At 42.9% G+C, this 24,233-nt stretch overlaps 2 protein-coding genes across 4 annotated transcripts in view; one reads left to right on the top strand and one right to left on the bottom strand.

The window, feature by feature from the left end:
• The first annotated feature begins 4,632 nt into the window (after positions 1–4,632).
• On the top strand, positions 4,633–5,939 carry LOC119648608 (proline-rich protein 36-like). The gene is made up of 2 exons (XM_038050378.1): positions 4,633–4,664; positions 4,728–5,939. Exons 1-2 carry the CDS (start codon positions 4,662–4,664, stop codon positions 5,937–5,939), a joined length of 1,215 nt encoding a protein of 404 aa, XP_037906306.1. The 5' UTR covers positions 4,633–4,661.
• Positions 5,940–14,546: 8,607 nt separating this feature from the next.
• Positions 14,547–24,233, bottom strand: part of LOC119649474 — an 82,638-nt gene continuing 72,951 nt past the window's right edge. For all 3 annotated transcript variants that reach the window (XM_038051634.1, XM_038051635.1, XM_038051633.1), the window contains exons 3-5: positions 16,746–16,902; positions 16,471–16,592; positions 14,547–16,405 (exon numbers count right to left, since the gene is read on the bottom strand). In XM_038051634.1, coding sequence (XP_037907562.1) covers positions 15,455–16,405; positions 16,471–16,592; positions 16,746–16,902 — 1,230 coding nt within the window. In that variant the 3' untranslated portion in view covers positions 14,547–15,454. The remainder of the gene's footprint in view (positions 16,406–16,470; positions 16,593–16,745; positions 16,903–24,233) is intronic.

Genomic DNA, 24,233 nt, shown 5'->3' with positions numbered 1-24,233 from the left:
TACGTGGAGACTTGGCATTTTTTTGTAGATAGTTTTGCGTCTATTTTTGCCGTCACTATGGCTGTTTTAATATTTAGAGTCGTTTCCTGATTCTTCCAAAGCCTTGGCGGGCGATATGTATTTCCTCGATCGTACAGCATATTATATATATATGGTTGTCGTTTACCTCTGGGTATAGTGCGTCAGCCACAGCTACACGCCATCGCGGTTATTCGAAATGCGCTTCAGCTCCTCCCACGACTTCCCGCTCTATTTCTACTGTTTTCCATCAAGTGGACTTTTAACGACCCACTTGAAGGCAATCTTGGGAAAGTGGACTCTCCTGCATGGCATAGTCAGCAATGCAATTGTCGCTCCTCCTTAATGCGTAACGCCATGTATACATTATTGTGATATGACCACAAGAAGCTATCAAAGGATCCTATTAGTAAAGTTGCGTTTGTAGCATCCTTGTATCAACCTGTTACCACGACTCTCTTAAATGGAGATGAAACGTGAAGAGAACGCACCCAGGAAGATAGAGCATAATCGTTTCCTGGAAAAGTATTTGGCCTGGGGACACAAATTTAATCGTCTGCAGGAGACAATTGATAGTGATCTGATTATGTTTTGTATTTCATTGCGCGTCACCATCCATAAGCACTGAATATTAAAGCCGCCAGATCCTAGTTTTTCACTGGATTGTGAAAGATGCCAGGTGGAATTTGCAAATTTGGCTCCTCTGGTTTTTGGAAATGTATTAAGACGCTAACCTCGAGGCTTCATTGAATCGTATGTTTGCACGAACTTGTTGGTTTAATAGCTTTAATTTTTGTTTCAATATGAAGGAAACTTAGGAACCTAGATTAACAAGCGGTAGGACATTCACTGGAGTCTTAAGTGCTTGGATTTAGCTTTCGTATCTTCTACCGAAAGTGGTCGTGAAATTATCTAAATTTGATACAATAGAATTATGAGGATTATAACTCTACCACATTTCATTATTGGATCGACGAAATTCTGTGCCACGCTAACACTTACCAGGTGTACAAGCTTAAATGTGCTTTTTTTTGTTCAAGAAAAACACATTTTTTTTATAGGAATCAAATACACTTTATTCAAAATACTGGATCTTGCTGTCTACACATTTTTTCCATCTCTCGGGTAATTTATGGATACCATGCCAATAAAATTGTTGATCTTTCGAGGCAAACCACGCCATCAAGCCATTTTCGGACGTTTGCGTAAGAATCGGAATGCTGTTTAGCGAGCGAGTGGTCCATCGATGAAAACAGATAATAGTCGGATGGGGCTAGGTCTGGAGAATAAGCGGGATGGGGTAGTATCTCGTAGTTGCGCGTTTCTAAGTAGTTCCGAACTTTCTTCGACGTGTGCGACGGAGTATTATCATGAAGGAAAATCAGCTTTTCATGTCTTTGTTGATATTCCGGCCGTTTTTCATTCAAAGTACGATGCAATTTGATGAGTTGTTGGTGATAACGGTAGGCGTCGACAGTTTCATCAGGTTTTAACAGTTCATAGTAGACAATACCCCGCTAATTCCACTATAGGCATAGCATGGTCTTCCGTCCGAAGCGATTTGGCAATAACTCATGATTTTTTTCGTTTAGGATTCTCAAAATAAATCCATTTTTTTTCGCCAGCCACAATTCGATGTAAAAACATCTTTTCTTTTTTGTATCTGGCAAGCAAGATTTCGCATGTGTTTTGGCGCCGCTCCATCTGCCTATCGTTCAATTCATATGGCGCCCATTTTCCGATCTTTTGGACCTTACCCATTGCACGTAGACGCATGGAAACGGCTTGGTGAGAGATACGTAATTGCTTGGTGAGTGTTTTCTGCGTTTGAGTATCGTCCTCGTCCGAAAGAGCCTCCAATTCGTGGTCCTTAATTTTCCAGAGCCGATTTTCACACTCCTTGTCGCTCAGATCGAAATCGCTATGTTTGAACCGACGGAACCAGTCTCGGCACGTTGTGTCCGCATTCGATGCGATTCAGGGGTTGATTTCTTCAAATTGAAGCAAAAACGCAGAGCTTCCCGCAAATGCTGCTTTCCGGGAACAAAAGTGAATATGATTATTGAAAAGAAAAAAATATGTTTTTGCATAAAATTCCTGATGATATGGATTGACAATTGTTGACAAAATAAAAAAATATGGCGCGTTCATAGCAGCTTGTTGCGCTCACTGGCGCCATCTGTAAGCAAGCAGCGGATTTAAGCTTGTATGGTATGTGTCCTAAGATTTATGTGTGCTCCACGATATTCGTTACTCTTACTAGCCAGTGAAGATGACTATGATGAGAAAGAAGAGAAAGAAAGAAAGAAGAAAGGATTAACTTACTCATTCAACTCGATCGAAATAACTATAACAAAAGTAATCTCAAAATGATTTTGTTTTTCGAACTCTAAGGGTACTTTTCCACTTGAAACAAACGGACGAATATTGTGTCACCCAATACTCCAATAGTTTCTTTTCTGAAAGCTCAAATGATTCCCAAGTTAATTGTGATGGTAAAGAAAGTGTCCTGCACTCTGAAACAACCTCTTGCAATGGCTCATATGCCCATCAAAGTCTCCTAGTCATCGGGATTATGCTAGCTCCCCGCCTAACTCCATCAGTTGCTGGAGATCTTGCCTGATCGCCCAGTTTAAATTTTGCAATTTTGGGCCTCAAAGTTTAGATTTTCCTCAGGGATGAATTCCGTCTTCGGCAATAGAATTTAGATATTAATTGAACTCATGAAAATAAGAATTCCTGGATGAAAATCTGTGTGGCATTAAGAGGATGGTAGAATAATCGCAAGAGACCAAACTCTCAAATGAAATCTTGGACATCATTAGATTTGGGCTGCTTTCAGTGTAACTGAACCTGAATAGACTAGTTGGGTAGGCACTAGGAGAAGCAGCCTGAGATTGGACCATCCCTGTGAAGCAATGTCGAATTGGTAATCCCGCGGGACTACATCACAGAGAATATTTGGGAGGTTTTAACCGGTAGGAATCCGACAGATATATTCATGCATTCATGATTACGTATGTATTCATGATGGATTTCTTCAACATAGGAAATAAAACAGTTGACACGGTTGAATCCATAAATTCGAAAACTATCATGATGCAGTCATCTCGTTAATTCTCCTCTTTCCGTCTTCACTCCGTCTCTGGCTTTTGAGTGCTTTATTTGAAAACTTTCCCCTTCCAACATCCAGAAACCCAAAGTCTCGCTTCATTGCTAGCGGAGCTTAGTATCTAGCGGGGTTGTAAATTCGGAAATGTGCCTGCCACGCACACGGTCTAGTGTTTCTCTTTTGTTTTACAATCCCGCCATGAATGTTTTTATTTCGGTCCCAGTTGTAACTTTGAGAGCTGAAGGATCACTCCAGTGCAAAATGATGTATACTTCACTTTTTTCAGAAATGGTATATTTGTTTGGAGGCATTTGTTGAACTGTTTGGCGATTTTGTCTCTACTGTACTGGTTTTGTTTGACCTTTAGCAATTCGTCCAAACTTGGGATAATCGTTCTATGCAACAAGGTCTATAGGTAAAGCAATGTTTCAGACCACCAACTTCGATGAGGTTCGTACCATCTCTGTCAGTGACAGCCTGCTTAGAACTGAGAACTTTTGGAGCGACGTTTTCAACCAATGGAGAACTAACCCATGAAATTATTGCGGTTATCGACGTAATTACGAACGAGAGAAATAATGAATCCAATCCAGATGAACCCATTTTGCTACCGAAATGGACAAAGCCTGATGAAGAAAAAGATTGTATTAGCTTCACTTTTGTGGTATAGTTTTCTTTTCGGCATCCAAGTCCACATTTGGTCTACAAATACTAGGTCCATCCTTTAGATTAGGGTCTTTCCGAGTTCGTAGCTAACTACAATTCATGCCTCGGTTTCCTTCCTGGGAAGCTATGTAGTCGTTGTCTATTTGAATCTTCTTTTTTACGAAACCCTGGTACTTGTTGCATTTTAATTTCTCTGATTTCTGTGATAATATCATTTCAAAATGGATGGATTGGATTGTCCTTTATAAAGAAAATACCTCTAATTGCTTAAAACTAAACAAATTCCTTCCTTGCCTTCCTTGAAGGAAATGCTCCTGGATTTCGTCTTCTTTCTACTTTAAACAACCAAATAAGAATCTTACCTCGCGGGTTGCATTAAGAAATATCATAATATTCACTATTGACCACTTTGTAGACCTTCTAGAAGACATTTCTGTAATTGCATAAATGCATTAAATGCAAATTTAAATACTATTTGATTACGTCATCTCTAACACGGAAGAATATTATCACTGAAATTCCTCAGTTTTCGCAACTTCACGGTTCTATGTAATTTCGAGAATTTGTGTACAATTAATCTATTGATTGAAAGATATTTCCAGTTTTGTAAAAAATCTTGTTCAGATTATTTGTTCGTTAAATTTTCCAAAATGCATTTTTGAAGCGGTCTGTAACAAGTTTAGTTCAGGTTCTGCATTGAGGTCTTCACAAGTCATTAAGGTCAAATATTGAACATTTCTGTAGGCATGATAATGTGTATGCACTGTATTTGTCAGGTCATTAGATCACCTATAAATACTTTGAACAATTCGAGAAACTGTATTATAAGTCATTTAGTCGTTAAAGAATATTTATCAATATCACAATGGTAAGGACAGCTATAATTGGATTCAATACGCTTTCTCGGTGATTTAATTAATCCTTATTTTAGGGAGGATTTTTACTTTGTCTACTAGTTGCATATGCAGCGGCTGCACCATCAGGACCGTATCCACCATCGATTCCTTTGGGAACACCTGCACCTCCGGTTCCGCATCAAGTTTATGGATTACCTAGTGTTCAAGCATCCACTGAAATCTTTTCGGAAGTTACGGAAAATCCAGATACAACATTCATCCCAAGTGCTGGACATGAATTGCCCGCAACTGAAGCTATTATTAGTGGGGAACACTCCTCAGCAATCATTTCGCCGTCATCACCTTCTTCGGGTAGTTTACCTCTTTTGCCTCTTGGACCACTAGGTGGATATTTGCCTTTGCCACTCGCACCTTTCGTTCAACAACCTCTACCTTTGAATATTTCTTCAGTGCCATTCCTAGCAACGGGACAAATTTCTGGTTTCCAAACTTTACTTCACACTTCCTCCCTCCCAACTGTACAATCAGTTCCTGTTTCGTCAGGACATGTCTTCTCTGGAGAAGTTCTAGCATCCACACCTTTGTTACATACTTCTTCTCTTGCAGTTCTTCCCTCTGTTTCTAGCTTGCCTGGAGTCATTCAAGTTTCTGGTTTGGAATCTCCAATTTCAGTAGGAAGTCCCGTACCAACTACTTTGCTACAGGGTTCCTCCCTTCTGACAGTCCCGTCTCTTAATCCTGTTCCAGAAATTATCCCGGAAGTTCCTGTATCCCTTAGTTCATCGATTTCGACGCCTTTGATCAATACTCCTTCGATTCCTTTCGTTCGTCCAATTTCTGGTGTGTCAGAAATCCTCCCGATTTCAGAATCACAGTCTCCAGGTACCGAAAAACTGCCACTTTCAGAAGGTGTCACTATCGAAACCAGCAACGAATCATCGTCTTCGGTAGACATTGTTGCTCCACACAGTGAATATGGGTTGCCTGTCCAAGATAAACCTTTAGTTATCCCTCCAGCACCTGCACTCCCAGAGCTCCCAGTACTTCCGGATCTCCCAATACTTCCAAGTCTTCCGATAGTTCCAGAAGTTCCAGTGCTGCCGGCGAGTTCTGAATTGCCATCTACTGAAGCTCCACTTATAACTTCACCGCACAGTGAATATGGTGTCCCAGAGCTCCATTCAACAACATTCGCTCCACCATCCGGACCGTACCCACCGCGATCGGAAATTATTTCTCACTATGGAGAGCCAATTCAAGTGCCTGTTGCACTTTTATCGAAATAAGAGGATAATATGTAAAATGGTTCTTATAAAATAAAATTCATTTGCTCTTTGGATAAACAATTTTGTTAAGTGAAATAATTTTTTTAATTAAAATAGTCTGGATACTGCAAATCAACTAGGTCAAATGCGAATTTAAGAGAAATGGGTTCCATTATGAAGTACTTTTTTCATGATTTCTATCTGAAATTTTTGTGTCAAGTTTACCATGAATTTCTAGGAAAATCTAGGAACAGGTTTGACGACGATTGAACACCCACGTTGGGCGCCATTTGTATTGACATATGAAAAGGGGTATCCTCCAATAGAATGGCCCGAGGATGTCAAGACATCCTTTCACGGACTATGTCACACGTAAGCGGGCTGACGGATTGGCCAGGCAAGGCTCTGCTGTTGGCAGTCCCTCGGCGAATACAGTCAGTGTTCCGCTGGCGGCTGTCAGGGGCAGAGTCTACTCGCACTACCTAGCAGCAGTGGGCCTGAAATGGCGAAGTCTTACAAGCTGTGCCAAGTTAAGGAGAATTTGGCCCGCTTATAACATAGCCCGATCATGAGAGCTCCTGTGCCAGACGCGTGCAAATGCATTCAAGATTACGGCGGTCTGCACGGGGCACTGGCCCATAGGGGACCATGCCGCTAGGCTCGGCATACCCTACAACTCGCATTGCCGAACCTGCGGAGAAGGAATGGAAACCCTCATGCATTTTCTCTGCGACTGCCCAACTCTGGCTAGAGTCAGGCTGCGGACACTGGGTGAACCATTCTTTGGGGACCTCAGAGATTTCTAGCTGCAGGGTCAGAGAGCTGCTTTTCTTCGTAAATGCTACGGGTTGGCTCTGAAGATCCGAGTCGGCTCGACTCCCCTCTTAGGAGTTTGTGGCATCAAAACGGTGCATCAAAGCGCTCCTCGTAGCGGCCACTGATACTTACCATACCTACCATCCATTCCCCCTTCATCAGTGCTACAAGTCCTCGACTACTAGCGGTTCTTTCTGTTAGGCAATATTTGTAATTCAGTCCAAAGGAAGTGGGTTCTGGCTTTCGAACCGGAAACCTAGACGGGATGACAGTATCAACAATGATGGATGGATTTTGGATTTCAGCGACTTTTCAAGCGGAGACCAATTTTTTCCTTATAAACTGGGAGCATGGTTCCAGCATCTCATAACCGTAAACTACGTTCCTCAATTGAAAGAACATTGTCAATGATGTTTGAGCATATTGAAGTAAAATTGCTAAAATTAAGGGTTTTCCTGCAGAATCATAATTTGGCTAGTGTAGTTCGTATAAATTTGTTATTCTTCGTCTTTAGACACTTCAACTTCTTCCAAAAGCTGAAGAATATTTCAGTAGGGAAGGTAGGCAAACATCAATTAGCGTAATGGTACGTTGTTTTGATACGACAAATTCCCAAGACCATAATTGCTGTGGTAAGAACAAGGGGTCACGGAGTCAGCTGGCTCATATCTTCAAAGTCAACTCGTAGCATTAATGAAGGATAGCAGTTCTCCAATCCAACTAGAGATCTCTTGAAGTTCTCAAAGAGTAGTTTACCTAATGTCCGCAGTCTGACTCTAGCTAGAACTGCGCACTCGCAAAGGAAACGACCGAGGGTTTCCTCCTCTTCTTCGCGGTGTCTGCAATGCGAATTGTAGGGTATGCCGGGTCTGGCGGCATGGTCTCCTAAATGCTAGTGTCAAGTGTAAACCGCTGCAATTTTGTACGCATTTGTATATGCATGGCCCAAAGGGTTATATGATCGAGCCTTATGGTAGACGGGCGAAATCCTCTTTCGTTTGGTATAGGTGGTGAACCTTCGCGGTTTGAAGTCAGCGGCAACTAAGTAGTGCTAGTAGATTATGCTGCTGATAGTCGCCAGCGGTATGCAGACTGTACCCATCGAGAGACCGCCAAGAACAGATCGCCCTTCCCCGCCAGTCTATCAAATTGCCCATTCCCTTCTATGCTCCCATGACCGAGAACCCAGAACTTTGAGCGTGTTGCTCAGACTTTCCAGTGCGTACCTGCCCTTCCCCACCAGTCTGAAGAATATTGCCACTGAGTGCCAAGCTTTACTGCCCGCTTAATTATCGGTCAATATAGCTATGATATGCTTGGGAATCGGATCATGCCCGGTTTCCAGTATCGTCAGTACCATCGATTGGAATATACTGGTGAATTCTGGGAGACCCTACGACTCGGATTTGCGATGTGTATCGGAGAAAATCCTCGTACCGGCTTCGCAGACCATTTTTGACCCACTGGTGAAAAATACAGTGTAATAACCATGTTACCGGTCCTCCACTCTGTCATGGCTGAAAAGTTCACAATAAAATTCCTGGTGAAGCTCGGTTTACAGGTGGCGTAATTCATTGGGAATGCACAGAGACGGGTAATTAGCTGCAATTAAGGCCCTCCTATGAGGAAGGCCAGCGAATTAGCTGAGGTGTATTTCTACTCTTATCGTGATTTGCTTTCGTTGGGGTTTGTCAGTCCTTGCCGGGTCATCGCTTTTTATCGCCCCCAATAGCTCTTTGGTGGAGTCGACTAGATTCAGGTCATCGTGCAGTGTCGCGCACCTTTGCGTTCTTAACTCCAAACCATACTTTATAATCCGCCTTTTTCATTGTCTCCCGGCCCTCTCCATTTATGCAGAGCAGAAAAGCTTGGCTGTTCACCTGGGTTCGTCCTCCTTGATCACCACCCAGAAGAAAGAAGTAGAAAGCCGAGTTTGTACTGCAGGCTGCTAGGAATGCGGCTTATTTTTTTTTATTGGCTTCGGGGGAGTTTTTCAAAGTATGAATAGAGGGCTTTTCTGCAGCACCGCATCTCTAATTTGAAGTAAAGAACAGGTTGAAATTGAGGATGAAGGCAGCCCATCTTCGATATCATTTTAGATCGCTAGCTTATCTGATTTGCAATTGGAAATTTCTTTCAAGGGACTTATTTCTGCAGGTGAAGTGGACTTATTTTCTACAGCTTGTCAACTATGTTTAATAATAATCGTTGACGCGAGAATCCAATTGGATCAGGGTCTTGAAGCCTGTCAGAACACTTCATTCAATCAATTTAATCTTGCAGTCGGAAACCTTCTCCGAAGAGTACGCCTTGCGGTAGCCGTCAGTACCGATCTGACATCGGATTCGTTGTTAACGATTCGATAGCAGTTTGCTAGTCCACAAACTTCTATACCTTGTAGGGGCCTTTCACGACAAGTAGGGAAGACTTTGAGTGTATTTTTAAGACCCGTTTATCTTCACATCACGCCAATTATTTAGGATATAACCATTTGATAGGCATGCACGGTATATATTCTGATTGTGTAGATCCAGGGCATTTAATCCTTCTATTCCTAGAGTAGAAATGATGCCATCCGGACCCGCAGAGTTGGATCTGTGGAACAAGTTAAATGCCAATTTTACTCGTTCCCATGATACTATCTAGCATGCCAGAGTCCAGTCTTCCGGTTGAAGGCTGTACCACCTGTCGGCCCTGAGATGAGATTTTGGATGCTGGCTGGGAAGTGCACTTCAAGCAAATGGGTTGCCCTTTCTTCATCGCTGTGTACCTTTCGCTCTGTAAACTTTGGTAACTCAGCTGTTGGCTACGTTTTCTAGTAAAGATTCGCTTCAGCTTTGAGGTTGCCTCAAGAGAGTTAGTCTCTTCGCGAAAACGTCTCCCTCATGATCGGTTAGCCGACCTTATGCTCTTTTTTAGAAATTTCTGAGCTTTTTTGTACCGATTCCAGCCAGGGGCTGCATCAGACTTTAGAGCTCGGTTGAGAGACACTCTCGACGTTTTTCTCTGCTTTGCTAAATAAAAGTTGCACACGATATTTTACCTTTCTTTGGCGTTTTGAGTGAACAGATCTCTTGGAAAGCTTCTTCCATGCTAGTTGTGATCATTTAGGTTGTTTTCTTAATTCTAGCAATGGATTTGATGCGCCTCCCAGGGATTGTAACCCGGGCGCTCAGTTCTATTTTGTACGCCCCCAAGCTGTCTTTTGCGGATTCTCGTTTGTTCCCGACCCTGTTTAATATCGGGTTCAGGAACGCCGATATTGGCTCTTCGTCCTCCTTTGCTAGTAGCATCCAGGTGGAGGTGTTGAGGTTATTCTGGACTCCAAGTTGTTCCAGGACCTCACCACCCTTACGCTCCTCTTCTGGAAGCCAGAGAAAGCATTTTGTAAACGATGGTAGCTCGGAAATCCTCTTCATGCTTAGTCGCGCACTTTTCCACACATCGATGAAAGAGGAGCGATACTGTTTAAGCCACTCGTTCCTGCTTTCGCCAGCAAAGTTGATCCTTCACATTTTATGGTATACATCTAGAGACTCGAAGCGTAGTTTAATCCCTTGCAAGGATGCAGTCCTTACAGCTAGGAGGAGTTTCCTCCTAAGCTGCTCACACTGCTCTGTATCGTAACCGGATGGATTGGTGTCGTCGTACAAAACCCATCCGTCGGCTTCGACAGCCTTGGCTGCAAATGAAGACTTAGTCGTTGCGGGCCAATCCTTCTTTGTAGCCATTTGAATCCGAGAGTTGGGATCGTCTTCTGACGACCGTTGTCACTTTGGTTTATCTTTAGCCGCAGATGCCCCAGACGATCCTTTCCTTTCAACATTGGCGCAACCCGGGAGGGAGTAGCGTCTGCCCAAAGACGGTTTGGCCGGAGGCGGTTTGCGCGAAGGCTTTTTACCCGGACGCATTGTTTTGCCCGAAGGCTGTTTGCCCTGAGGCTGTTTGCTGCTCAAAGTTGGAAGATTCATGGAAGGCATCCAACATTTCCGGCTATAGTCCTTTTATACCCTTAGAAAATTTGTCTGGTGGCGTCAATTTGTTTCGGTACAATTTAGCATTGCATGTTAGCGAGAAATTCAGTTATTGAATTTGTGACTCTTAATTCATTAGTAACTGGTTCCTAAAAACTTTCCAAGGCTGTATGTTCGTAAGATAGTAGTACATCACGGACGTGTCCGATCTTCAGGGCGGAATAGTAGAGGGCCAGGGTGCAAACGGCATGATCCGAATTTTACAAATTAACATGCACCGGAGTGCAACCACTCACCGGTTGCTAGGACAGTTCGCTGCGGAAGTAAATGTTGATCTAGTGCTGATTAGCGAGCAATACCGAAACAAGGACCCGTCCTCATGGCATCTCGACTTATCGGGCACCACTGCCATCTGGGTTCGGGGCGACGTTCGACTTCGTGTTCTTGCCGAAGGCCGGGGGAACGGGTTTGTCCGGATTCGGTGTTTATGGATAACGTTTTTTATCGTTTACCGCCGACTAGATGCTCTGGAGGACACCGTTTCGAGCACGGAGGGACGAATCCTGATAGGCAGTAATTTTAATGCTAGGGCTCTTGAATGGGGCATGCCTCGTTCAGACTCCAGAGAGAAGCGGATTCTGGAAATGGCGGCGAGAATCGGACTTGTAGTTTTAAACACCGGATCCATGCCAACGTTTCGGCTCCCAGGCTGTGAAGGAAGCATTCCTGTTATCACTTTTGTGTCGAAATTTCTGTATCATCGGTGGATGGGTGGCGAGTCCTAGAAGACTTCCCGTCAAGTGATCACCTGCACATCGCGTTCGAAGTGGTTGACGCTACTTGCCGGTGAGCACCAACGCGACGCTCTCCTTGCCTGTGAAATGTCACGAGGGTGAACATCGGGAAGTTCGTCGAAGCTTTTGGAGCAGGCAGGGCCGTGCTGGAGGGCGCCCCGGGGGTGGTAGTGTCGCAGCTGACTGATAACGACGGCGTGTGAGGCTTCCTTGCCCCGGAGGGGCACCAGGCGCGACAAGCCTTCTATGTACTGGTGGTCGGCAGAAATTGCCAACCTACGGTCATAAGCTCCGCCGTTTGTCACAAAGTTTGCACGATAACGAGGAAGCATGGGGCATAAAGGCATAGTACAGATCAGCAAAAAGGAGACTCCACAGCACTGTAAATAAAAGCAAACCTCGCGGCTGGCAGAACCTTGTTAACGAGATGAATGACGACCCGTAGGGACCGTAAAATCGGGGCTCTGCGAAGACCTTGCATACTAAGTACCAACCAGATAGACCGCATTGTGCGGGCATTGTTCCCCAGACACCCAGAACGGGTTGATGTAAATAACGCGGAAAGCGAGGGTTGCCCCCTTTCACAATGAGAGAGCTCGAAGAAGCAGATCTCACTATGAATAACAAGAAAGCGCCAGGCCCTGGTGGCATTCCGGCGGAAGTTTACAAACTGGTGTTCCGCTTGAACTGTTCATCGCTTGCCTGAAGGAGAGAAGTTTTTCTTGTCCATGGATAGTGGTGCTAAGAGGTGGCGGTGAGGGAGATGGGGCAGCAACCCTGTCGGCCAAACCAAAACCAAGGGGTTGAGGGGAACCTCCATAGTGGTGGCGCCGCGAGACGCTGTACTCACTTTGGTTTGCCGGCCGTGATGCAGTAGGCGAATGCTCCAAAGGCCTAATCAGGGTGATTAGACCCGAGTCTGCACGGGGACTCATCTGAAGTGGCAAATTGGTCCAGAAACCTTTCCAGGGGTATACTGGTACCATGGGAACCGGGATAGCCCCTGGACTCTCATACTTCGGGTGAACTCCCGTTGTATGTGGGTACAGCTCGGTTGTTTGCGGTTGGCCCCCCTAGTGGGAGTTTCATGGTGGTTGTGCTCAAGTGAGAAGAGAACTTCGGGCCTCAGCGTGGTGTTGCGTTTCAACACGGGTGCCGTATTCCTTAGTTCGGTAGAGATTTAGGTAATTTTTGCATCCACCAGTATGAATGCTAAGCCATGCACTCGGTATAGACTAATCCCGTTGTTGCTTGTCACAGCGGGGATCTGATTGTGGTCACAAAATCAATCCGTGTCTGAAGAGGACCGTAAGATTAAGTCTCCATGACAGGTACCTACGTTAAACACCCAAGTGCTTAACTGTCGCTGGATAGTTTCCAAACTCGCGTTGATCAGTAACGGTAAGGAAGACCTGGAGCTCCCGTCTGCATACCGACCACTTTGTATGCTTGACACGGCCGGAAAAGTGCTCGAGAAGCTCATCAGGAGTAGGTTCGCTGAAGCGATCCGCGCTGCCGGGGACTTATCCCTAAGGCAGTTCGGGTTCAGAACAGAGAGATCCACAGTGGATGCTATCATGGAGGTCGTAGATGCGGTTCATCGAGCCGAGGCACAATGCTGCCGATATCGAAGGATAGTGCTCCTCATAACGCTTGATGTCAGAAATGCCTTCAATTCCGTAAGATGGACAGATAGAAAACTCATTTCACGCCCCAAGCTATCTCATGTGGATATTGAGGGATATCTGAAAGACCGCTCCCTGCTCTATGAGACGCTGGAAGAGGTTGGAAATCACGTCGGGAATAGCACAGGGATCCATCCTAGGGGCGGACCTCTGGAACGCTTCTTATGATTGCCTGCTGAGACTCGATATGCCCGAAGAGTTGCGCCTGGTCGGTTATGCAGACGACGTTGCAGCACTTGTTGCCGGACGGACTGTTGAACAGGCGCAAAGCTAACTTGGCATATTGACGCGATGGGTAAGCGGATCAATAACTGCTCTTGGTTTCAGCCTTGCGCCGGAAAAAAACCGAAGTAGTAATCTTGACCAGAAAGAGAATCCCGATCCTGCGTCCCATATCGATCGGCGAGTTGACTATAGAGTCAAAATCAGCGGTTAAATAAATGAAGAACGTCGACGCACCCTTACCTAGTGGCAACTTTCTTGGCAAAATGAGATAAGGGGTAGATGGACTGCGCGGCTCGTCGACAAATTAGACCCGTGGTTGAATCGAATGTACGGTGAGATTGATTACTTCCTTACCCAATTTCTAAGTGGGCATGGAGGTTTTCAGTCTTACCTGCACAGGATTGGGAAGGCGCGATCTCCTCATGGTGTGTTCTGCAATGGAGTGGCGGACGCCGCTGAACACACCTTTTTTTCTTGCGAGAGGTGGGACGGCCTCCGCCAGCAGCTTTATGCAGACACAGGGGAGCTCTCTCCAGACAACATTGTCAGAGAGATGCTGAAGAGCGCTGGTAGCTGGAATGGTATTGCGCATTACGTTCGGGATCTTCTTATTGCGAAGAAGATTGAATTTGACACAGCAGAGGGATCGGACGGTAAGGGGTTTCCTGAACTGACAACTCCCTTCCTCCCCTCCCGTTGGTGAAAGGAATTCCCTGACTTGAAGGCTTCCAAAACCGGGAGAGTGGGAGGGCTAACCCGAAGTAATATGTCAAACGGTTCCAGGCTAGTTCTCTGATGACAGGGAGGTATTTAGTTGGTAGTCCGACAGCGTGCTGTTGCGGGAATCCAACACTCCGTGCGTAAATGCATTCACCTACCCTACTCCCAAAAAAAGAAAAATTATTGAGCCCAACAGAATAATCCTTAGAATGTTATCTTAATGGCTATTGATGATCCAGTACGATTTGGTAATTTGGGGCAAAATGATAGCGGTAAGAATAGTTGTCGGTCCATCGTAGCAGGTGGAATGACAGCGGTTTTTTACTGGCAATTCCCATGTCTAGATTACTTAATAGTCGGGGATGCGGGGCGGGAATCGCAATTCAAAGGATATCTTATACGAAAACATTAGAGAACAATTTTAAAAATATTTATTTATTACGAATAGATACATAAACTGGTCTTTTCCTTTTTATCAACAACAATCCACGCAATGAAATATCATTTTCATTTTGTGAATCTTTTCTCAGTAACGGGTATTCATTGGATTAATTTATTCTTTCGAATATTTAATAATTTGTTGTTTTTGCACGAAATGAAATAGATGAATTTTCCAATGAAATTCTATTATCTGAGAAATTTACTGCATATCAAGAATATTAATTGTACATAAATGATCTGAGGACAATTGAATATTATGGCAAGATTAATGTGAATCTGTGTGACTTAGGACTAATGTTTAATAAGTTAATAGATTTCAATTTAATGGGATTTACTTAAAATTAAATAGACGTGAAATTACAAGCTAGTTTGAAGGCCTAAGATGTAAGAAAGGAGGAGGATAATAACTTCTTTAAAGCAGTTTGATGTGAAGGTATCTTTTGTTGCATTCAATAGTACTTGTACGTTATACGAGTAATATCTACAAAATTGATACTACGGGAAGATGAAATTGGGCTAAGTTGAAGTGGCACCCAGGGTTTGATTGATTTTTTTATGTAGAATTTGGGGTCCAAATAAAATCAGATAAGTATCTACGGCTTGTAGTGTTCTTCCTTCTCTAAGCTTAGAAGATTTGCCGATTTCAATGCAAGATTGGTATAAACGAATGAGGTTCTATTTAATTGAAAACATATTGAAACTATGAAACAGTTTGGTAGAAAATGACTTCTAGATAAACGGCTGAATGCAATGGACTCTCATATTAAACATCTTTGGGGAATAGAAATGAAATATATCAAATACCTCTGCTTTCTCCTCCTTATCAAAATGGTTTCATCACAAATAAGTAAAAGGTAGGAAAGGTAAAGAATGAGAAATTCCTAAAGAGGTCGAGGGTCATATGGCGTTGCATCAAATCCAACATAACGATTATTTTTTCGATGAACAAAACCTTGCTCGGGAGATGCATTGTAATAAACTACACGGCGAATTCCAAATGGATCGATATAACCAAAACTTCCAGCTCTGCGATCTCCGCCTGAATTCTCTTCCTCATGATACTGCCGAGGTAAGTAATAGCGGAAACCATTGTCGTTAACCGCCACTCCATCGTACTCTGGATATTGCGGATCATATCCACTACCAACATTTTCGTTATAGTTTGGATGTCCACGCAAAAATGGGTTACGTGAAGAGTATGGTCGACTGGTTACTGGCCTGGTATACAAGGGCTGGGGCTCCAAGTTGTTGCTGTTCAAAGGTATCACACTCGCTTCCGTGGATGAAATTGGTGTTGGCCTAGGTGTTGTTGATGATATAGGACTGTAATCATAGAGCTCGTTTGGAATAGCTGTCGGTGAAACTAGTGGTGGCAGTAAATCTGTGTTCAGTGGCGACAAGTGTGTGGGATATGGGTCTAGTAAATTGGTGGTAGTTATTGGGAGTTGTGTTGAGGAAATCGGACTTGGCGTGGATGATGTATAGTCGGCAGTGATTGGACCATATTCATTATTGTACGGAGGCTCAAATTGAACCGATGGGACTGGGTGCTTCTTACGTAATGATGCCACAGTCAGCGGTGCTTGAGCTGGAATTGGAGTCGGTTTTACTTGGACACCCTTAACAGGGACGTATCTATTATCCAGAGGTTGGGAATTTGGCTGTATGTGAACTGTAGGTGTAGAGGGATGATCATAATAAAGTGGTCTTGCAGTTGTCGTTGATATGTAATTGACTAGAGGTCGAACTGTTGTAGTAGTAGCGTGTAGTAACTTAAGTTTGTTATCACTTGATGAACCTGAAGGCAGATTTTTGATACTCCTTAAGGCTTCCTGAAAACAGAAAAATACAAAAGATATTTTAATGTTGAAATGAACATTTGGAAATTGTCCCTTACTTCAATAGCCTGGCCTTGTCCAACGTAAATAGTTTTGGACTTCAGAATTCTATAGCCTCCACCATCGGCGATGTAATCTTTTTGTCTGAGGAATCCGGAAGCATCGATCCAAGCATCAGTACCTACATAATTATTGTTGATAAAAGTAAAGCGAAAAAAATATAAATTTTAAATATTTGTAAGAAGTACTGAGATCTCCTAAAACAATAAAATTTTTTTTTATATATTGTATAAATATGAAATATATATTTATTGAAGGACATTTTATCCCTTACCAATAACTGTTCCATCTTGTAAACGTTTCTCTTTACGATATTGACCGTTATCTGTTAGATATCGAAAATATCTTTCTGGACCCTCGTCTGTTTGTATGTGATATTGTCCTGAACCTGGTGAACCCCATGAAGCATTTGATTGTGATATCGTTGTGAGCTGTAAATTAAAAAGGGATATTGATGAATTTTTGGTTTTTCATACTGAGTTTACAGAAAAAGTCAAATATCTATCTGTCTAGAAATATTTGGAGATTGGAGAGATGAGATTGAACCAGGTAAAAAATTGCATGTTGCTTTCAATATCTACTGAAAGACATGCTATGATGTCCTTAGATTAGTGTTTCCTGTTCATTCCTTGGTGGAGTATAGGGCATGCACACAGCCAGATTGTGATTCAGTCTCACTATCATTACACTTAGTGCTGGGCAAGAGATAAGCTTAAAGCAGCGTGACAAACACAAGACGAACACAGATATCCATGACGACTGGGATTCGATCCCAAAGCAGCCAGATTGGGAGGCTGACCCTCTACCTCCTCAACCATCGCGCCGCCCTTAAATTGTTTAGACTGTAGCTTGCTGTACAAACGGGTTAACTGAAATGCAAACTTGAGCTGCACAGAAGGCTATTATCGTGTTAATAAATCGTTGTTCAAATCGTTTACCGTGGTGCGTCAAAAGATACTCTCAAACGCCGTTTCTATAACTGTTGATAGAATTTTTTTGCAACAATATCTATTTAAGATTCACTTTTCCTTTTAAATATCTATCTATACCCACCGTGGCGATATTCGTTCAACTGATAGAAAGGTGGACATCCGGTTTTACTGAGAAGTGCCTACATAATTACCGAATTAATGCGTTTAGCACGAAACTATAAAAATTTTACGTTGGATGCTGTGATTGTTCATATTGAATAATGAACGGAAGAGGATAACAATTATGACCCCTTTAACTAGAATTTTATTTTAGCATCAGCCTTGATCTTGTTGCCTCAGGTCCGAATCCTGATTCGTTATAAGTAGGTTTTTTTTATGGATGGATGTGAATATCTTAAAAAGACAAAACTGCACCAGGTTGCTACTGTGTGTGTGTGATTTTCACCCACTAAAATCAAAACATTTTTTCCATATCCCCACTGGAATATCATGAAGTATTATTTCGCAGAGAGGACTCTATACAGTTCGTGGAATTTGTTTTGTATCGTGGATATTGCTGCGTTTGTTACTGTTCCAATTTGCTCCCGAACCCAGCAGCTACTCCATGACATTATGGGGCCTTATATCTACTAATTTCGGACATTAGGGCAATCGGGAGAATCGTCCTGTATAGCTCTTAGCTAATGACTTCTCAGAACTTCACAGTCACGTTGGACAGATTCGCCTCCCTTCTTTGGCAGAGATAACGCCCCTCACTCACTAGAAGATACAAAAGAATCATTCCCGTGATGGTACTCACTGCCTTACTCGATACTGTCCTCTAGGCGTTATATACCTTCGGAGCGGCGTATAGCAGGATGGATTTCACTACGCTTATGATGAGTAGCCGACGACTATTTTTTGGGCCTCTGATATTTATCATTATCCTTGCTAAACATAACTAGCCTTTGTTGCCTTTTTTAGCGTATAGTCCAAGTGCCTCTTGAAATTCAACTTGGCATTGACCAATACTCTCAGGTACCTAATGATCGATTTTGAAGCGATTTTCGATTATCAACTCTATACTATACTTAACGGCAATCGGTGATAATGACGGCTTCCGTCTTTTAATTTAATTATTTATATCCACGTCCTCGGAGTGTTTTGCAACTATAAAACCAGTCAACCTTGGCTCCTGTAGCTCGCGGAGGGCAAACACTTTATCAAACATTATGTTCCGTAGCAGAAGCCCCAATACGGAGCCGTGGGGAGAACCAGGAAACGCAGTTTAGCTGAGGTACCTTTAGTGCAACCCCTGTTGGCCGAAACAAGAGAACTAACCTTTGCCTGTTGCACTGGGCGGAAAACACTCTTCCGCCTCGAACGATTCAAATGTGTTTATGAACCATGTAGATCTGGTTTTAGCAGCCAACTTGAGAGCTTTGTGCAGAATCTCCTCCAAATCGGATCCTTTTTATCCACAATTCATCCAAAGACATATTGTAGTTCCTCCTTGGTAACCCCGGGATCCACTTTCTTCGTGTTGCGGAAAAAGAATTGTAACTATTTTGCAGAAGAGTCGAGATGGTTCTTGTCCACGAATTTTGGTCATTACAAATTTGTAGGTAACGCCCCAAGACATAGCTACCTGCAGCACTTACGCTTTCTTTCCCGGAACACGTTCGTAAGGCTCCCGTAAAGATTTCGGTATTCTTTCTTCAGTTCTCGATGTTCTGACTTCCCTCTTGCCTTTTGACAAAGTCTCATCGCTCGCAGATATGGTAAGTTTGGTTTCCTACTATGGAAAGAACGTCGCCAATTAATCGAGAAACATAATTTGATGAAACCTGGGTCCATTATTATATGTCAGAGGTCAAGGGGCAGCCAACTCAATGAAACCTTGTAATAACTCTGTTTTAATCAGAAAACTCCTACTACCTTTACGATGAGAAATTGAAGTTGCATTATTCCAAGGAAACTGAAGCGTTCGGACTTGAGGTCGTTGCATGTAAGATTACTGGATTGCTAATCTTCAACGTTGATAACGCGGAACAGCGTCCCTAAGATGGACGCTTATCCTTCACCGCGGACGTTTATTTGCATTAGGGCCATCAAAATTTCAAGGTCGCTACTTTCTCATCTTGTGAACCCACCGTTTGGGGTAATGCACCTCAAATATTGCAGCGAAATGCGCAGGTCACCCCTGTTCATGTGCGAGATTAATTTCTAACCAACTTAGATGATCAACCTATGCTACTCTTAAGTGAAGCTGCTCCTTATGAAATCCACTGACCTAAGGTTAAACGTACGAAAGAGCAAATCCGCCACGAAAAAGGTCTGATATAAGGAGCACGTGTCGATTTATTTTGAATCTGGTCAGGTTAATGTTATCTCTTGATTTCCACGCCCGGAATCGTCAAACAGTTCAAGGGACTGCTTGGAATCTGTAGGTGGTACCAAAGATTTGTACTTGATTACACTTCACTGAATGCACTACTGAGGAAGATGGTGTAAAAGTAACTAAAATATTGCTGCTTTGAGGAACTTATTTTGGATTTTTATGCTCTAAAGCGAGTCTCTTCTCAGTTCTAAATCTACGTAGCTGCGAAGCTTCAATCGATCTCTAATGTTGTTCTTCTTTAATCTCTATTGCGCTCAGTAATGTTGTTGACTCGTATGAATCTTTCAGAAGAAGAATATCAGTATCATATTACAGTGAATAGTGTGACATAATAATTTATCACAGAAAGACTTTACATCTTCGCTCAACTTATTAAATTGAGACGATTCCAAAGAGAAACAAGTCGGGAAACCAGAAGCTGGACGCTTCAGGTACGAAAGGTTTTGTGTATTTCTTAGTACGTAGCACGTAATATATCCATATACAGGGTGCGGCAGCATAACTTCCTTTTTTCAAAACTCAATAAAAACTATTGTATGCATCGGAAAATATTTATTTATTTTTTATAATGTAGGTACATGTCTAAAGTTTTTATTATATAATATTTACATTGTTTTGAAGATCAAATCTGTTAGGTGACGTCCCCCATTCTCCATACATTGCGTAAACCGATTTCTGGCGTTTGTCATGACTCTTGTTAGCATGGCAGGTGTTATGTTGGCAATTTCTTCTTGGATGTTGGTCTTCAAATCTTGTAGGGTTCTTGGACACAAATGAAAATGGGCTTCATCGCTAAAAAAAACAATAGCACCCTCGGGAACGACATCAAGAAGAAGCTCACACGCGCTCATCCAAGAATTGAAGTCACGTTCTGAAAGTTCCTGCACTATCGCCAACTTATAGGGATGAAAATGAAGATCATCATGCGTGTTTGCGCGCAGAACACCGTGGCAACCGCAACATTGACGCTCTCACTGCTTCAATGTTCTCAGGTGATCTAACGGGCCGAGGGACTCCAGTTCTTTCTTTTGTCGCACTTGCAGTTTGTCTGAATGTAGTGACCCATGTAACAATTGATTTGCGGTCTGGGACGGGAGCCAACGGGGCTAAATTAAAGCAATTCCGAAATGCACGCTGTGTTGCGATAACCGAACATCCGCTTGAAAAGTAAACCTCAACGGCAAAGGCACGCTCCTCACTATTCCAACGCATGATGGCGACTGAACCGTGTCGGGATAAAACTTTACAGTATCCCCTCTTGAACGAGACCACTAGCGCTCCGCTATGACATCAACTAACTGAGTGGCGCGCATTTTAAAAAAGGAAGTTATGCTGCCGCACCCTGTATTATGTGAGAGTATCCACTTTCGGGTGATATTGACATTCATAGTCTTCAATTTTCAAAGAAGCAACAAATTTGAGGTATTATAACTTTGTTAGTAATAGTGCGATTTCCACCAAAGATCATGGTCTATATTATAGCTTATATCATTGCAAAATTTCATGGTACTAGGATGAACTTAAGGGGGGTTTCTAGTCAATTGCAAAAAATTGTAGTAATATACTATTATTAACTTTATTTAAACAGATATCGGCATGAAAGGTATTTCGGAGCCCAGGCACCATATAGTGACAGCCTCCTGATTTTTTTCAGATTTTTCGGTTTGGTAGTTTCTGAGAATGGCCCCCTTAAAGAAGTGATTACTTTCAACCCCCCGCGCTCCCCACCCTTCCAACGAATGTCAAAACTAAGATCGGCTTTGAAAAGTACTAATCGAGACCTTTAATTTGATGCCCCACATGACTATATTTGATGAAAAAGAATTTTACACCCCCCTTTTGCATGTATGGGGACCCCCCTTAAATTCTACGTAAAAGGATGTAATTCGCCGTATGCGTGAGCGTTCACAGTTCCCACCTTTCTACCAAATTTGGTGTCAATCGCTATAACCGTCTCCGAAAAAAATGCGTGTGACGGACAGCCAGACAGACAGTAAACCGATTTTAATGTAAACACAAAACCTTAAAAAGAGCTATTGTCCGAAAAAAACCAAGTTAAGCATTGTTGGGAATAACTAGCTCTTGGAAGGGAAACCAATTGGCTTTGGCTCTAGTTTTTGCAAATTCAGTTTTGAAGAAAAAGATCTATTCTCGTTGGATTACCTAAGTTAAATGTTGTTGCGAGTGACTGGGACTAAAATGCGGCTTTTTTAGCGGTGATAGTGGTCATTTTCTGACGTTTTTATTTTTCACCATAAAGTCGATTCATGTTCAACTCGACACAAAGGTGTTTATGTATGACTTGCAACCCTCTTGAGAATTTAACTTTTTGTATAAGTGAGGGCCTGCAAAACATACCCTGACAACAGGAATGGAGGATGCAGCTACAATTTATCCATTTTGTTTGCTAGGTTTGATGCGCACTTGGCCATCAACACAAGTGATTTTCTCTAGGGCCTTCCAATTTGTCGGAAACGACAATAATCATAGGAATGGGTAATGGCGCTACCTATCGCTTCATAAGGGAACTCACAGCGGGTTGCCTCACTGGACCATTGAAATAGATGGTTCCATCTAACGCACGAATGATAAGGACCCCAGTAACAATGACGAGCAGATTTTGAGCTGGAGTGAGCCCCTTACCATTATTTCCAATCGTATTGAATTTGGTGAAGATTCATTTTAGTCGGCCAAATGGTGTGCCATAAATAACATGTAGATATTCCAAGTAATGAGAACGACGACCTGGGCGGCCTATTAGTGATGTTGTTCCCTGGAGGTCTTACAGTTTCCGTAGAAATTTTATTTTTACTTCTTTTAAGATCGTGACGATCTGCATGGGACCTATAGGGGAGCATGCCGCCAGACTAGGCATACCCTACAATTCCCAATATTGAAGCTGCGAAGAAGATGGGGAAACCCTTAGGCACTTCCTTTGTGATTCTCAGCTCTAGCTAAAGCCTGGCTGCGGACACTAGGTAAACCATTCTTTGAGCAGAGGGATTTTAAGTTGCAGGATAGGAGATCTGGTTGCTACTGGTTGGCTCTGAAGACCTGAGTCAATTGGGTTCTATCCCCCTTATCATAGCAGTCTTTCAGATGAATGAACTTTTCTGACTATGGCAGTTTTTATGAGTCGATTGTAACCGACAAACACTGCTTGTCCGAGGGAATTCAGTTATGAATAAAATGGAGTTTGAACAAATTAGCAAAATTCTTTTGTTTGGCATATGAGCGATCCTAAGTCTACATCTGCTCGGATCTCCATCTGTTGCTTTCAGTCATGTTGCTCTCAGGGCAAAAGTGAGGTCGCATCTGATGAGTTTCCTCTGTCCTGGACGAAGAGGGGGTGTTCTTAATGTGGTTTTCAACAATATACGGAAGAAAAGCGGACGAATGGGCATTGCAGCGATGACGAACAACTGTTGGTATGGGATGTGGAGTACAATTATGTTTATCAGTCTCTACGTTGTCGAATTTCTGGGATGCTATTACCCCGAAGTTTCTTTAAATTAATTATGATTATTATTCTCACAATAGGGTTTGTCACAGTTTGTTGTTTCCTTAAAAAAGCGATGTGCACCGGATTTATTTGCTTAGGGCATTCTGCAGGGTATTCAGTGATTTTGATCATAATTTCAAACTTATCGATTAGTTCCAGATCTTCTAAACAAAACTCGGGGGCCGTTGTTCTTCGGTCAGGACACTGGATCCGCCTTGATTGAAGGTCATCAGAATGCCTCCACTGATAAATGTCTCAGTAGTGGACGTTCAGTCGTTTATTGAACAATTTTTAATCACCAAGTTTATGGTAAAGAAATTTTTTTTCGCCATTGCAATTCTTCTCGCCAGAAGATAGTGGCCGTCATTTTAATAGTGAAAAGACCACGGATTATTCAGTAACGGAGTGGTATGAAAATTTTCGTGTTCGTGACACAACAATCCTAATTGCCTACGAACAGTGATAAGACAAACCCAAGGCGATATAGCTACCATGTAAAGTGCTGATTAGGATGCAAAGAAATTTGGTAGCAACGTAAATTACAAAGCATGTGAGGAAAGAGGTAGGAGTGTTCCCTCGGTCCACCAAGCATTTCCATACAATCCACTTTAAATAATTGGGCCTTTGCGAGACTCACAAGGATTCAGGTATTGCCTCACAATCATCGATAGGTTTACACGGTGGCTTGAGGCAATATCTCTGAAAGCCATTACTGCACAATCATGTGCAGAGGCCTTCTGTTGAGAATGGATTTCACGTTTTGGTGTGCCGGCAATTGTAATCACCGGCCAGGGAATGTAGTTTGAGTCTTTCTTTTCTCAGAGTTGGGCAAACTCATCGGCTTTAACCGCCACCGGACAACCGCGCACCACCCGCAATCCAATGGGAAGGTGGCACAGGGCGCTTAAGGCCGCTATAATGGCCTTCTTGGTCGCGGGTCCTGCCATT

The sequence above is a fragment of the Hermetia illucens genome, chromosome 2 (genome assembly GCF_905115235.1).
Source record: "Hermetia illucens chromosome 2, iHerIll2.2.curated.20191125, whole genome shotgun sequence".
NCBI lineage: Eukaryota > Metazoa > Arthropoda > Insecta > Diptera > Stratiomyidae > Hermetia > Hermetia illucens.
Note: the sequence above shows the minus strand (reverse complement) of the source record. Positions and strands in the feature narration are given on the sequence as shown.